At 50.9% G+C, this 14,487-nt stretch overlaps 1 protein-coding gene across 1 annotated transcript; it reads left to right on the top strand.

Annotated features, from left to right (window-relative positions):
- The first annotated feature begins 7,528 nt into the window (after positions 1–7,528).
- On the top strand, positions 7,529–10,689 carry LOC123064414 (receptor-like protein EIX1). The gene has a single exon (XM_044487904.1). The coding sequence runs from the start codon at positions 7,575–7,577 to the stop codon at positions 10,413–10,415; it is 2,841 nt and encodes a 946-aa protein (XP_044343839.1). The 5' UTR covers positions 7,529–7,574; the 3' UTR covers positions 10,416–10,689.
- The last annotated feature ends 3,798 nt before the right edge of the window (positions 10,690–14,487 follow it).

Consider the following 14,487-nt stretch of genomic DNA (forward strand, 5'->3'; position numbering starts at 1 on the left):
TCCCTCAGACATAAGAGCCACCGGTGTCATCGAGCGATCCGTCGACAATGATGAAGCAGTAGCGAACATGGTAGGTGTTGAAGACGAAGTCGGTGCAGAGAGACGAACACATGGCGCCATCTATGTAGCATCGTGAGACGGCTTGGAAGACTGCAGACCAGCCTGCGTGGGTGGGCTGACCACAGCAACAGCCGGCTGCTGAACCGGCACGTCCATTGGCCGGCGGAGATCTGTAGCCTCATGCATATCGGCTGGACATGGAGATGAGCCGACGGTCTCCGCTAGGCCAGCAGCTGGTGGACCAAACTCCCCATTAATCTGATGCATGGCAGTGACTCGGCTGGGAAGGTCCAGGCCTGCGTGTGCATTGCCATGGTCATCAATGCTTGCGTCCAATTTATCTGCATGCATCGCGTCAATGGATGGAATGGTACTTGTACGTGACTCTTCAATGGTGCTCATGGGTGTGTGCGAGCAAACTCTCTGTCCATCCGAAAAACGATCATCCGTGTTCATTGGGACGGTCCCACTCCCATCAGACTGAGATTCAGACAAAGCTGCACCGGAGACTCCAGAATTTTTTGCCTTTTTATTCGCATCACGATCAGGCAAGTCATCCTCGCGGTTAGCCCCATGGTCGGGACCATCATCATGGTGTTCCCAAATACAGGGAATAAAATCATCATCGGGCTTGAAATCATCGTCCTCGAGAACAAACCGGAAGTCATAACCATTTAATTTGATATACGCCCCAACCGACACTGAGGAACTCCCTGCATTATCCTCTTTCTTGAATATATTTAGATTCAGGACAGCCACCTGAATACGCACAATGCCACGATGTTGTAAGCAAATCAAGTCAACATCTTGTGTTGCACCGATAACGGATCCCACTGCCCACAAACCAAGAAAGTGGCGAAGTGGCGGTGGAACTCCAGTGACATGCACCCAAACTGGCTTCAGTGGATTATATGCAGGCTTGACATCATTTTCTGATTTCCATTCACTAATAGCAATCATGACATTGTGAGACTTGACTTTGAACTCGAAAGCAGACACTCGACGCAAAACCTCCATAGATGGAAAGGCAACCAAGAAGGCATCATCACCATGAGGAACGGCCTCCCACTTCCATGAAGTTTGAACCGAGGCGATTTTAGAAATCTCAGCCTCCACAACAGCTGCCGTCACTGAACCTCCGGATATCATAACCAGACCAGTTGGTGAACATGATGGTGCAAGGTGCTCCTTAAAAACCGAGTCTGGCAGATGCACGAACATGGCCTCGTTTAGACCCACACCACCTAAGGCTGCCATAGGTCTCGGCTGCTTCAGCACAGAACAACAATGAAGAGGATGCTTATGATTATTGCAAATGTAACAGAAGTGAGTCACGTTGCAATCCTTAGAAAGATGATCATCTGTCCTACACTTGTAGCACCAAAGACTAGTCTACTTCCCTCCAATCTGTGTGTCATCCGAAACAGCGGAAAGCCCGGTCGGCACGGGCCCAGGCAACACCGGAGCAGCAGGAGTGGCCTGAGGAACCGGAACAAAGAGCGGCGGTCCCGAGGCAGTCGACGCAGGAACCCGGGCACCCTTCCGCTTTTTTTTTCTTGTTGTTGTTGCTGGGACGGCTAAACGTGGGAACACCAGCCGACGCCATGGGAACCCCGAAAACCATAGGTTGTTGGAGAGGAGCAACAGCCGGCGCTGCCTGGCCGGCCAGTGGGATCCTTGGCGGTCCGGCCGTGGGGCCAAACCCGGCGAAGCGGGACTGGGATGGCACGGCAGGGCCGTCCTCAACTGAAGATGCCGCGGTTCCCTGCTTTGCCAGCGATTCGCCTTTGGACGAGGAAGGTAGACGCCCTGACAAGTCAGCGGAGGCTCGTACACGAACGGCGGCGGCGTAGGAGAACTTCAGCGGCGGCGTCGGCGGCGAACGAGATGGTGATGGGAGCGACACGTACGGGTTAGGGCCCAGGCACGTACGACTCCTCCCCTATGAGCGAAGTCAACGCAACGGGGCCACCCTGACGTGTGCGACATGCTGGCAGAGGACCCACCACCACTCGAACCCATCGTCCCGGTCTTGATTGGCAGTGTAGAATTAGGCAGGATTTGAACCGGGGGCGTAACTGATGCACTGCATGGCACGATTGTAGCAGAATGTGGATCGTGCAACGACCGTTGAGGATTATCTGTCGCGGGCTTGTCGGACGATGCAGGCGGCATGAATGCCGCCAGGGCGACGGGCTGCATCGGCCACGGACGTGGAAGAGGCCCTTTCCACGGCCGAATTAGCACGCCCCGGCGGATGTGGCGTGCGGCAGCCGGCGGCTTGTCGACGTCAACTCCCACCGGCGGCGTCCTATACTGAGAAGGCAACTCATTAGTCGAAATTGAACTATCCCGTACCTGGCCGGAGATGAGCGTCGGAGATGAAGATCCAGGACGTTCCCAAACGCGCGACGCCGGCGTCGGAAAACAAACGTCTTCCCAAAACTCTTGTACCAGCTCTTCCTTTGTCTTCCTACGATGCGAGACAGTTGACCAGGAGGTCTCTTCGAGCAGGATCATGGAAGCCGCCTTCACGGCCACATGCTCCTCTCCAGACGAAGCAGCTACGGCCGAGGCCTCCTCACCATCCTCCCCGACCTGCGGCTCAGCTAGGACACTGAAACGTGATCCAGAGCTAGAAGCCGCCATCGTCGGCGAAAGACCTCCCGGCGCGAGGGTAAGCCGCCGTCGACCCGGCAAGACACGTGCGCCGACGCGCACAACACAGTCAAGGAGCACCATCTCATTCCCGCTAGAGATCCTCTCCCCATCCCGAAGACGCCTCCCTTCCTCGATCTTCCCATCGCTGTTCCGTAAGAAACAGAAGTCCGGACGATCTAGGAAAAGAGAGCCGACGCGCCACTCCGGCCTGCCATCGAGGAAGGCGGTGGAGAAGGTCGCCGCCCATTGGAGCGGCGGGGCCGTTTCCGGCGGTCTCCTCATCCAGTCCGATTTGGACAAGTATATCGAAGATATCTGCATGCTAGTACATGCTCCATGCTAGTATTAACCATAGGCTTTTCAACTAGACTGGTACTATGGATGGAACGTAGGGGATTACCGAGTCATGGTTGTGGTGTATCAAGCGTTCTACACCAACTACATCTATGATAACTTGTTGAACCAACACATCTTGGCATAGATAGTACATGGTGGCTCTGAAAAATTCAATCGTCGGGGGACAATAGACGTTGAAGATGTAACGTCGTGTCCATCTTGGTGGGTTGGTTTCTACGTCGTTGCACATCCAAATCTCAACTGACTCATACTTGGGCCCTGGATGAGCCACACTCAGCTCCCCGCGCAGCTCGCCCAAGCAGGATGTCGCGTATATGAGCCCCGTGCAGCAAGGAGGCGGTCGCGTGACGCTGAATGATTCGTCGTCCAGCCTGAAGCGGAGAAACCCTGGTGCGGATTCTCCATCCGTGAGTTTGTTCTGATCAATGGGCCAAAACAATGAGCCCTTGAAGAAGGTTGGGTTTCTCAAAATGTCCGCAGGGTAGGGTGGATTCACCGCCATCTCACGCCAATGCTGGTCTACCCCGACGGTGAAAACCTCCATTCCAAAGTTGTGGTGGTAACCGCCCCGGACCGGATCCATATGGCCGAAGAAGAAGCGTGCGACCTTGTAGGTGTCGCTACGAGGGTCGTAGCCGATGCGCAGCTTGTAGAAGCGGTCAGTTGCTACACTGTTGGGGCTCGCAGGCAGTGGGAGGACGCGCCGTGTGGCTGGGTTGACCACGCGGACCACGGTCTCCGTGGGCACCAGCACCAGCCCATCGCAGTGCGCGAAGAAATGCGCGTCGTCTTCATGGGGTAAATCCATGGTGTCCATGAGGGCTGCACTCTCCTCCGACACGTACAAGCCGATGGTGGTGAACTTGTTCCTGTGGTCCTCTCTCGTACTGGTCCAGACGAGCAAGCGTGGCTTCTGGGCACGGAGGTGGGCGCCACGAAACGCCGTGTTGTCGGAGATGGTGTGGCGCCACGCCTTGCAGACGCACCTGAACCGGAGTAGCGACTTGACGGGCAGCCGCGCCATGATCTCCAACACGAGGTTGGGTGGCAGCTCGCACGGCGCTATTTTGCTCATCAGGGCTGTCTCGTTGTCCATGGCCAAGCCAGATCGTGCCGATCAGATGCTTCTTCTTACATGACAGGCCTTCAACGTATGTTATACAGCAGAGGAAAGAGAAAAGTCTCGTCGGTGTCGGATTAGGTGTCCTCAACGCATCAGAAGTCTCCGCAAAAAACGCATCACAAGTCGTGTCTGACTCCTATTCTGCTCGCGTTCTTATATGTATATACGCGTATAGTATTCTCATGGTTTCCAAAATTTAATTATGATTACATTAATTATCTTCAGAGATAAAATTATACGGGATCAACAAAACTATGAGAATATTCTTCAGGCCACTGTTACAATTACTACAAAACTGCTACTGTTACTTTTGTCACTGTTACCGTTACTTCCATACTGCTTTGCTACTAAATACTTTGCTGCAGATACTAAGTTATTCAGGTGTGGTTGACTTGACAACTCAACTGCTAATACTTGAGAATATTCTTTGGCTCCCCTGGTGTCAAATCAATAAATTTGGGTTGATTACTCTACCCTCGAAAACTGTTGTGATCCCCTATACTTGTTGGTTATCACCCATAGTCGTCTGGTGAATCACCGGGAGCTCCGTATGCAAGCATCCTCATAGCTGTCGTGCACTTCTGGATCGAGGTGAATCCAAGTGTGCCGGTGCAATCCTTCTTGCACTTGAAGTAGCTGTCGAACTCCCGGATGGAATTCACAATCCGGAGGAAAAGCTTTCGGCTCATCCGATAAAGGCGCCGAAATGTTTTCTCACCGTGCAATGGAGCGTCGGCGAAGTAGTCCGAGTAGAGCATGCAGTAGCCATCCAGACGATGCCGGTTCTTTCCTTTCACCCGCCCAAGCGCCGAGCCACCTCGCCGTGGCTTTTCACTGCTCAGGAGCAAGCCGGCGAGGGTGGCGAGCACCATGAGATGCTCCTGCACCTGGACGTTGGCTTCGGCTTCCTCATCCAACAACGCCGCCTCATCTTCGGAGTCCATCGCCGGCCCGGGCAATTCAACGAACACCTTGTGGGTGAGGTGGGCGCAAGCCCACGGGTGTACAGGCCCTGCGCGGCCGGAACGCCGGAAAAGGTGCCCGGACGGCGGCGAAGAGGCTGCCTCAGCGAAACCCCTTCTTTTTCCCGGCGGAAGAGGGTCTACCTAGCTGCGGTGGGCGGTGAATGACGCCGGGATCGGCAGGGCGGCGCAGGGTGGCGGCCGAGCGCTTGGGATAGGAGGCGAATCTGGACGGGTGGCTTGACTTTTCGCCTGACAATGTGGCCCTAGGAACGCTTTTCCCTTGCGTCGGAGCCCCCGAGCGCCCCCCAGTGCGCCGGGTTCGGCCTGCGAGCGCCGGACGCAAAAACGGGCCGAGCCGGCGGAATTCGGCGTCCTGGGGGCGCGACTGGTCCGTTTTTTTGCGCCGGCGCAAAAATATCCCCTGGGGCGGCCGTTCTGGGGGCGAAGCTGGAGATGCTCTAATACCAAACAGACATTGCAGCAAAGCCTAACATCTAAAGCCGGGTGTCCCATCCAAGCCACTACCTGGATTGGGTCCCACACCAGCCGCTGCCAGATCTCAGCAAGGAGAAGTCCCCCAACCGAGACCCGCCGGCCGAGCAGGGCAGGCCGAGACCGCGCCCGTAGGACCAGATCCGTGATGGATCCATGCCCGCGCCTCCGCCCTGGAGCCAACCCCGTGCGCAGCCGCCACGGCCTGGCCGCCCGCTCGTGACGCCGTCTGGCCGCCGTGCTGCCCGACGCGCCCTCGCCCCATAAGCACCAAGACTCCGCCGCACCACTTGAGTTGGTTATACCTGGCAATGGTGATGTTTTTGCATCGTTACCTTGTTGAAGGCATTGCTCAGAAATGCTCAGACTGGTTCTTCAAGGTGAAAGCCCAGACTCTGACTTTTGGCTGTTGGATCCGGTGACGGCGGCGCTTGAGCATTGCTCCCTTCTTGAAGGTTTTGCTGTTGAAGAATCTCGATGTCCTTGTGGTGTTATGAGATGGTTGGTGCGAATATGGTCATGGTTGTAGTTTGTCGATCGCGGATTTGACCTATTCGGGTTTTTTCCTCGCTCTGGCATAGCAATGGTCTTATATGACTTCGCTATTCGCCAGCGATGTTTTTTATGTGTGGGTGTGCGTTGGTGTTGGTTGTGTGCATCCTAACTATGCAGAGGCCCTGAAAATCGCCGGACGTTGCAAAAATGCTTGACGGTCTCAACAAAATTGGATCATCGTCGCAACTTCGGAAGATTTCGGTGCCAGCAAAAATGGCTCGCTGGTTCGTGCAAGATCAGTCGTCGTTTATAGCTCAGTGATATGCTGGTTCCAACACCCTGGCTCGCCATCGTGCCAACAACACCACACTCCAGCATCAGCAATTGCCGGTTGCAGTGTCTGTGGCAGCCGTGTGTAGCACGGGCGTTTGCCGGTTGCTGCACCATCATATGGTGGCATCGCTTACGGGGCCCATTTGTTCGCAACTAAAATGAATCGCCGTTGCCCTCCTCTGCCGAACACTCGTACCGGCCTCGACCGGCTTTGCTACATAAACGGACTAATACGGGGCTTTACGGGGTTTGGCGCCCACCCCCACCAGTTAGAATCAGGGAGGCCCGGTTAATTAGAAGGGAAGGTTAATTATCCCAATTAAAAAAGAACAAATCAGCTGATCCGTAAAGGCCTGTGGATTTATTCCATGTGTGTAGCATTTTTGGGCCTTGACACCATGACCCACACACCACCTCCAGGACTTCCCTCTCTCTTTATCGTCACCCATACGTCCACCCACATCCCCGATCACCAGGCACATGACACCATCCCCATCCCCAGCCGGCCGGCCGGCCGCTCACCACCACACGCGCGTACCAGCTGAGCAACAAGCCAACAATGCCAGCGACGTGATGTTGCTCCTGGCGTGCATACTAGGGCAGAGAAGCGGCCATGGGAGTGTTCTCTTCTTCCCCATCTCGAGTTTTTGAAGTTTTCAAAGGAATCTTGTCCAACCATTTCCAAATTCCTGTACAGGTGTTCAGGTGTGTGATGCTGGTCAGTCCGTCGGTCGCTTTCAGTTGCAGTTTTCTGTCAAATCCGTCAATTGGTGCATCTATATATGCAACTTCATCGTTAATTCGTCCAATCGGACAGTACCCTCCAAAAAAAAATCAGAATAATTGTGGACAGGATCATCGGGGCTAGGTCAATTTTCCCCCAAGTGATTAAGACATCGTACAGGCTGTACAGCACAGCACATGACTGAAGACTTTGAATGAGTCATACCAAACGTGTCACAACCTGATAGATAAGCTGAGTTGCTGAGATTTGCTATATATGCATCTGCTGTTCTGCATGTTTATACACAACAAGGAGACGAGAGAGTGAAGAAAAAAAAGCAGACATACTGAAATCCCTACTGAAAATGGCTCCGCACTGGTTACTAGCCTTAGTCTCGTTGCTGCTGCTCCTGCAAACTCCGTCCATTTCCTCCCTTGATGCTAGGGGATCGGATGCGACATGCGTCGCCCATGAGAGGGCGGCACTCCTCTCCTTCAAGGCAAGCTTGTCAGACCCCGCGAAACTACTTTCATCGTGGCATGGTGAACATTGTTGCACCTGGGGAGGAGTTGGGTGCAGCAACAGAACCGGCCATGTTCTCAAGCTCAACCTCAGTAGCTGCAGCCAAGAATTCGGAGTGCGAGTGGGAGGTGAGATCAGCCCCTCTTTGACTACCTTGCATCACTTGAGGTATTTAGACTTGAGCTGCAGCAACTTCAGTGGGGTACAGATCCCCCAAAAAATTGGTTCTCTTAAAAGTCTTCAGCATCTTGATCTTTCTCGTGCAAGCTTTGTGGGCAGGGTACCTCCACAGCTTGGTAATCTCTCCAATCTTATATTTCTCAGTGTCTCGGACAATCCTTTGTACTCAGATGATCTTGCATGGTTATCACATCTCACCTCACTACAGTACCTCGATATGAGCTCGGTTAATCTTAGCACAGTAGTGGATTGGGTGCATGCAATCAACAAGCTTCCTTCATTGAAAGTTCTTCGTTTGGAAGACAGTGATCTCAGAAAAAGCCCTGCTACTCTCTCTCATTATAATCTAACAGCCCTCCGGGTGTTGGATATCAGCGGTAATAGCTTTCAGGCTGGATTTTCTCCCAGCTGGGTTTGGCATATAACTACATTGACTTATCTTGATCTCTCCCAATGTGATTTCCATGGCTCCATTCCTGATGAAATGGGAAGTATGACCTCTCTTGAAGAAGTTCACATAGCCGAAGCCAACCTTGCCGGTATAATACCACCAAATTTGAAGAATCTATGCAATTTGAAGATTGTGGATCTACATGATAGCAACACCACAGGGGATATAGGAGAACTGATGGAACGGTTGCCAAAATGCTCATGGGACAAGCTGTACGTGCTGGATTTCTCGGACAACAACATCAGTGGGAGCTTGCCAAATTGGTTTAGACCTCTAACTAATTTGACCATTTTAGATTTGTCCTATAATTATATAACAGGACCTGTGCCACTGTGGATAGGAGCACTTCCAAAACTGGCTATACTGCATCTTCATTCTAATCAACTAGTTGGTGAAATAAATGAAGATCACTTAGAAGGGCTGAGAAGTTTACAAGAACTACGAATGTCAGATAACTCTGTTTCCATGGTGGTCAGGTCAGACTGGGTTCCTTCATTCAGGCTACAGGTGGCCGACCTGAAGTCATGCCGGATTGGACCCGCATTCCCAACATGGCTCAGGTGTCAATCTGACATTCAAGTCATTGACATCTCTAATGCGTCCATAACTGATAATGTACCCGATTGGTTTTGGACCCTAGCTTCAAATGCTACTCTCTTGGATATGTCAAATAATCAAATAAACGGCACACTCCCAGCATCCTTTGAAACGATGGAAGCAGAGAGAATGGACCTAAGTTTTAATAGATTTACTGGTACAGTCCCAAAGTTTCCTAGGGGCGTAACCTTTTTTGACTTATCCAGAAACAAATTATCAGGGACACTGCCCTCAGATCTGGAAGCCCCGGAGTTATCTGTGCTTGCTCTTTACAACAATTCAATTTCTGGCAACATACCATCTTCGTTGTGCAATTATTCATTGGAAATATTGGACTTATCAGGAAATATGCTGACAGGAGAGGTACCCAATTGCCAGCAGGGAGATCTTGGGGGCTTCACACCACTGAGGTCATTAAATTTAAATAGCAATAATCTTTCAGGAAACTTCCCGTCAGTTCTTCAAAGGTCAAAAGATATGATTTTTCTTGATCTTGCATACAATCAGTTCTCTGGAAATTTGCCAGCATGGTTAGTAGAAAACATGACATCCCTTGCATTGCTACGACTGCGGTCGAATATGTTTTCGGGGCATATTCCTGTTGAACTTGCAAAGATTGAAGGGCTTCAATATTTGGACCTCGCATGCAACAACTTTTCTGGAGGTATACCTGAATCCTTAGCAAAGCTGAAGGCAATCGCTCGGATTAATGGATATAGTCATTCACTGGATGAACTATCAGATTATTCTTTAAGCTTTCTTGAGGCAGCCAATACGGCTAGGGTCAAACTTTCCTACACAACAACTTTGTCCGTGCTTACTAAGGGACAACAACTTGAGTTTTCCGAAGAGTTGCCATACATGGTAAATATTGATCTGTCCTGCAACAGTTTGACGGGAGGAATCCCTGATAGATTTAGTGCTCTGATTGCTTTGAAAAGCTTGAACTTTTCTTGGAATCGTCTGAGTGGGAGGATTCCGAAGAATATTGGTAACCTCACTGCACTCGAGTCCCTGGACCTATCTCATAACGAGTTGTCTGGAGAAATCCCTTCAAGCATATCAGCTATTACTTCTTTGAGCCGCTTCAACTTGTCATTTAACAATCTCTCCGGACAGATACCAGTAGGGAATCAGTTGCAGGTGCTCGATGACCCAACATCCAGTTATATTGGTAACATTGGTTTATGTGGGCCTCCACTCTTGAAGACTTGTTCTCCAAATTCAACAACAACTACCCCAGCCAAAGATGATGGGAATCATCACGATGGAGTGGAGACGTCCATCTACCTAAGCATGGTTGTTGGCTTTGTCTTCGGCCTCTGGGTGGTCTTCTGTGTCATGTTGTTCAACAAGAGATGGAGATACGCCTATTTCCGTTTCACCGACAACATGTACCACATGATGTGCGTACATACAATTGTTGCCTGGAACCTCCTTGCGAGGAAGGGATGAATAATTTTAGATAAGGTGAAGGGCCGATATACAACGACGTTCTCCTATGCAGCTGGGGAACCTATCCGCGTACTTCAGTACTTCGAGTGTGTATGTAACTGTGCATCTCCATTCATACGGGTGGTGGTTGTATCTGGTATACTTTTGTGTAACTATGTACCTTCTATCAAAAGGCTACATAAATAAGGTCTGTTCGCACACTCATGAATAAATACTGAGCTGTAGCTGTAAGAATACAAATTTGTCATGGATGTAAACCGACCTGATGATGTAAAGGTTCGGTGGTGGTTTGTGTCTAGTGGACTCTAGAGATTCACTTGAGTCTATTCGTTTTCTATATTCTTGTAACCGATGTAATTGTTGCTCCTTATAAACACGAAGGCGTCCCTGCCTAGTGGCATACGTTTCCACCCATCGCTCCTACGAGCGCTTAAATGGTAGCAGAGCCTGTTAGCCCGTATGGCTGCTTCTTCCTCCTCTGTTTCCGCATCCTCAATCAGCAAGTATCTAAAAAGCTCACAAGCGAGAATTGTGTCTTGCGGAAAGCGCATGTCATGCCGCCAATTCATGGTGCCATGCTTGCTGGTTATCTAGATGGCTCTCTTCAGGGACGGAGAAAACCATCCCCACTACCATGGATGGGGGAAGTCAGGAAGCCTTCACTGCAGCCCATGCCCAATGGCTTGCTGTCAAGATCAACAAGTTCTGGGGTACGTATTCAGTTCCCTCTCCAAGGAAGTGTTGACTCAGGTCGCCTTACTTTGGGCAGCCGTCGAGCAGATGTTTTCTTCTCAGTCTCGTGCTGACACCATCAATATCAGGATGGCTATGTCCAACATAAACAAAAGGAATATGTCTGTTGCAGATTATTTCTCCAAGAAGAAGGTCCTTGTGGATGACATGCATCTGTCGCATAGTTTTAAATAGCCGGCTATAACCCCGCTAAGTGGTCTCATGCACAAATGGACTAGCTGATTTGAAGGTCCGCCGCTATTTAGCATAGCCCGTTATTTAAAACATTGATATGTCGGTAGAAAGATTTTATGATGATGACCTGATTTCTTGCCTATTGGCATGGGCTGGACATTGAATATAATCCGTTGGCGGCTTCCGTTCTTGGGAAATCAACAACTGATACGACTATGCCCAATGAATTGTAACACACGGAGATTCTCCACTCTAGGGACACCGGTTCCCGCTTGACACGGTAGCACGGCGGGGACGATGGGTCCTGCTTCACATGCGCCTGCGACAGTGGCGTCGGGGCCATCTGAAGGAGCGAGCGTCCCGTCATGATCTCCATCTCACGTACAAATTATTTATCCGTCAGAGTCGCCTCCGTGAGGAGGCGCGGCCGCTGCCCCGGCTTCTGGCTCTCCTCTCCATCGGGGGAGATGATGATCTCCTCCTTGCCGTAGGAACCGGCTGCCATGTACGATCAGGGGCCCGGAGAGCGCGTGCAGCGGCATCAAGATCCACCGGAGGATGAACTTCATTCGTCTCCGCCTGCTGGCACTGACCAGCACGACTTCGGCATCGCCGCTGTAGGAGGAGGGGCTCCGGGAGGTAGAGGATGGCCACGGAGAGGAGGAGGGGATTTGAGAGGAGGTGTGAATGTGCATCGGCGGAGCATGTCTTATATAGCCGCAGCCAGGCCAGGCGTACGGGCGGTCAGCCCGCTTTAATGTGGCGCAGCGGCCAGAAGTGATTTCCCGGGACGCGGCGTCTGCATTGAAGCGGCGACGCCGGAGAGGTCGCGTCCGTCAGCGCCGTCTTGACGTCTGGTCGTGTCGCTCGGCATCAATGTCGGCCGCTGCATGCTCTGGGCCGCCATGAATACGGTGCCGCAAGCGGCGGGGGCGTTAGATGAAAAGTGCAGGAGAGGCGGGTGGGCCATGGCTGTCATACGCGGACGTGGCAGCGCTTCGGATGCCCGCATACCCTCCACTTTGTCTTTCGGTTTGTGAGAAAAAATGCGTCCAGACCAGGCGGCGACCCATTACGGATCTGTGTTGAATGGCACAACACATTCAGACCACACGGTCCGGTCATATGCGGACGGTTTGAGGTCCGCATTGGAGATGCCGTGAACCCTCTCGACAATCATTGCTCTAGTCCAGCCTCAAGGACACAGAATGTTGAGAAGGCATCTACGTCACTGGCCTGTCCTTGTTATAGTACCTACTTTGAGTGAGCATATGACACTAATGAACAGGGCCAGCTGACATCATTTTTTTCAATCGCTAGCTATTCTCGTCTTATCCACGGCATCCCCCGGGCGTCCTCGGTCGAATACTCGTACCGGCCTCACACCACGTCCAGGCCTTCCCTCTCCTCACGACCTCACCATCGCCCGTACGTCCTCCCACATCCCCGGTCACCACGCACACCACCCACATCCCCAGGCAGCTGGCCGGCCGGCCGCTCACCACCACCCGCGCGCCCCAGCTGGGCAAGAACAACAACGACGTGATGTTGTTCTTGGCGTGCAGACCACGGCACAGAAGCGGCCACAGGAGTTGTTCTTAGGTTGTGTCCAACCATTTCCAAATTCCTGTACAGGTGTTAAACCGTGTGATGCAGGTCAGTCCGTCGGTCTAATTCAGTTGGAGTTTTTTTGTCCAATCCGTCAATTGGTGCATCTATATATCAAGATAGGGAAAACTTTGTTTTTACCACTCTATTTTTTGCCAACTTTGCTTATGCCACTCTAGAATTTGACATTTCACTTTTGCCACTCTCAGCTTTTGACAATACATCACAAATGCCATTCCATGGCAAAAACGATAATTTTTCATTTCACTTTTGCCACTCTTAGCTTTTGACATGTATCATAATTGACACTCTAAAACTTTTGCTTTTGCCACGAAATGGCAAAAGTGATATATTGTCAAAAGCTAAGAGTGGCAAAAGTGAAATGTCAAATTCTAGAGTGGCATAAGCAAAGTTGGCAAAAACTAGAGTGGCAAAAACAAAGTTTTCCCATCAATATATGCAAGTTCATTATTGTTAATTGGTCAGAAAATCAGAGAGTACCCTCCAAAAAAAATCAGAATAATTGTGGATGGGATCATCAGTGCTAGCTAGGTCCTTTTTTGGAGACATTTTCTGAAGAACAGGACTGAAGACTTTGAGTGATGCATACCAAACGTACGTGTACGTGCCACAACCTAAGAGATGGGCTGAGTTGCTGACATTTGTAACATATACATCTGCTGTTCTGCATGTATACACACAACAAGAGAAGAGAGAGTGAGAAAAGAAAAGGCATAGTGACTGAAATCCCTACTGAAAATGGCTGGGCACTGGTTACTAGCCTTAGTCTCGTTGCTGCTGCTCCTGCATCCTCCATCATTTCCCTCCCTTGATGCTAGTGGATCGGATGGGAGCTGCATCGGGCATGAGATGGCTGCACTCCTCTCCTTCAAAGCAAGCTCGTCAGACCCCGCGAAACAACTTTAATTTCATCGTGGCATGGTGAAAATTGATGCATTTGGAATGGAGTTAAGTGCAGCAACAGAACCTGCCATGTTGTCAAGCTCAACCTCAGTGGTTGCGCTATGAAACACAAGTGGGAGGCATGATCAGCCTCTCTTTGACTGCCTTACACCACTTGATGAACTTAGACTTGGGCTGTAGCAACTTCAGTGGGGTACAGATCCCAAAATTTGTTGCTTCTCTAAAAAGTCTTCAACATCTCGATCTTTGTGAACGAGGGCTTTGGGGTTAACAGGAAGCCCAAGACTAGGCGTGTGTTGGGCTCAGGTAGGATGTTGTGGGACAAGTCCAGGGGCGGAGCCAGGATGAAAACTAAGAGGGGGCAATGATTTGTTGGAACTTCTTTTTTGCCGGAAGATGTGTATGTACTTTTTCTTGTGGGGAGATGTGTCAAAACTTTTTTTCCAGGAATTATGTAGAACTTTTTTCCCGAGGGAGATGTGTCTGGTTTATTTTTGAAGGGAGATGTGTAGAAACTCTTGGCTCTATCATTTACAAAGATTTGTCGCAAAAATATTCATACGATGGCTAAGAAAGACAATCTTACATTTTCTTGTAAGATATTTTTATCACA

Source organism: Triticum aestivum, chromosome 3B, assembly GCF_018294505.1.
Source record: "Triticum aestivum cultivar Chinese Spring chromosome 3B, IWGSC CS RefSeq v2.1, whole genome shotgun sequence".
NCBI lineage: Eukaryota > Viridiplantae > Streptophyta > Magnoliopsida > Poales > Poaceae > Triticum > Triticum aestivum.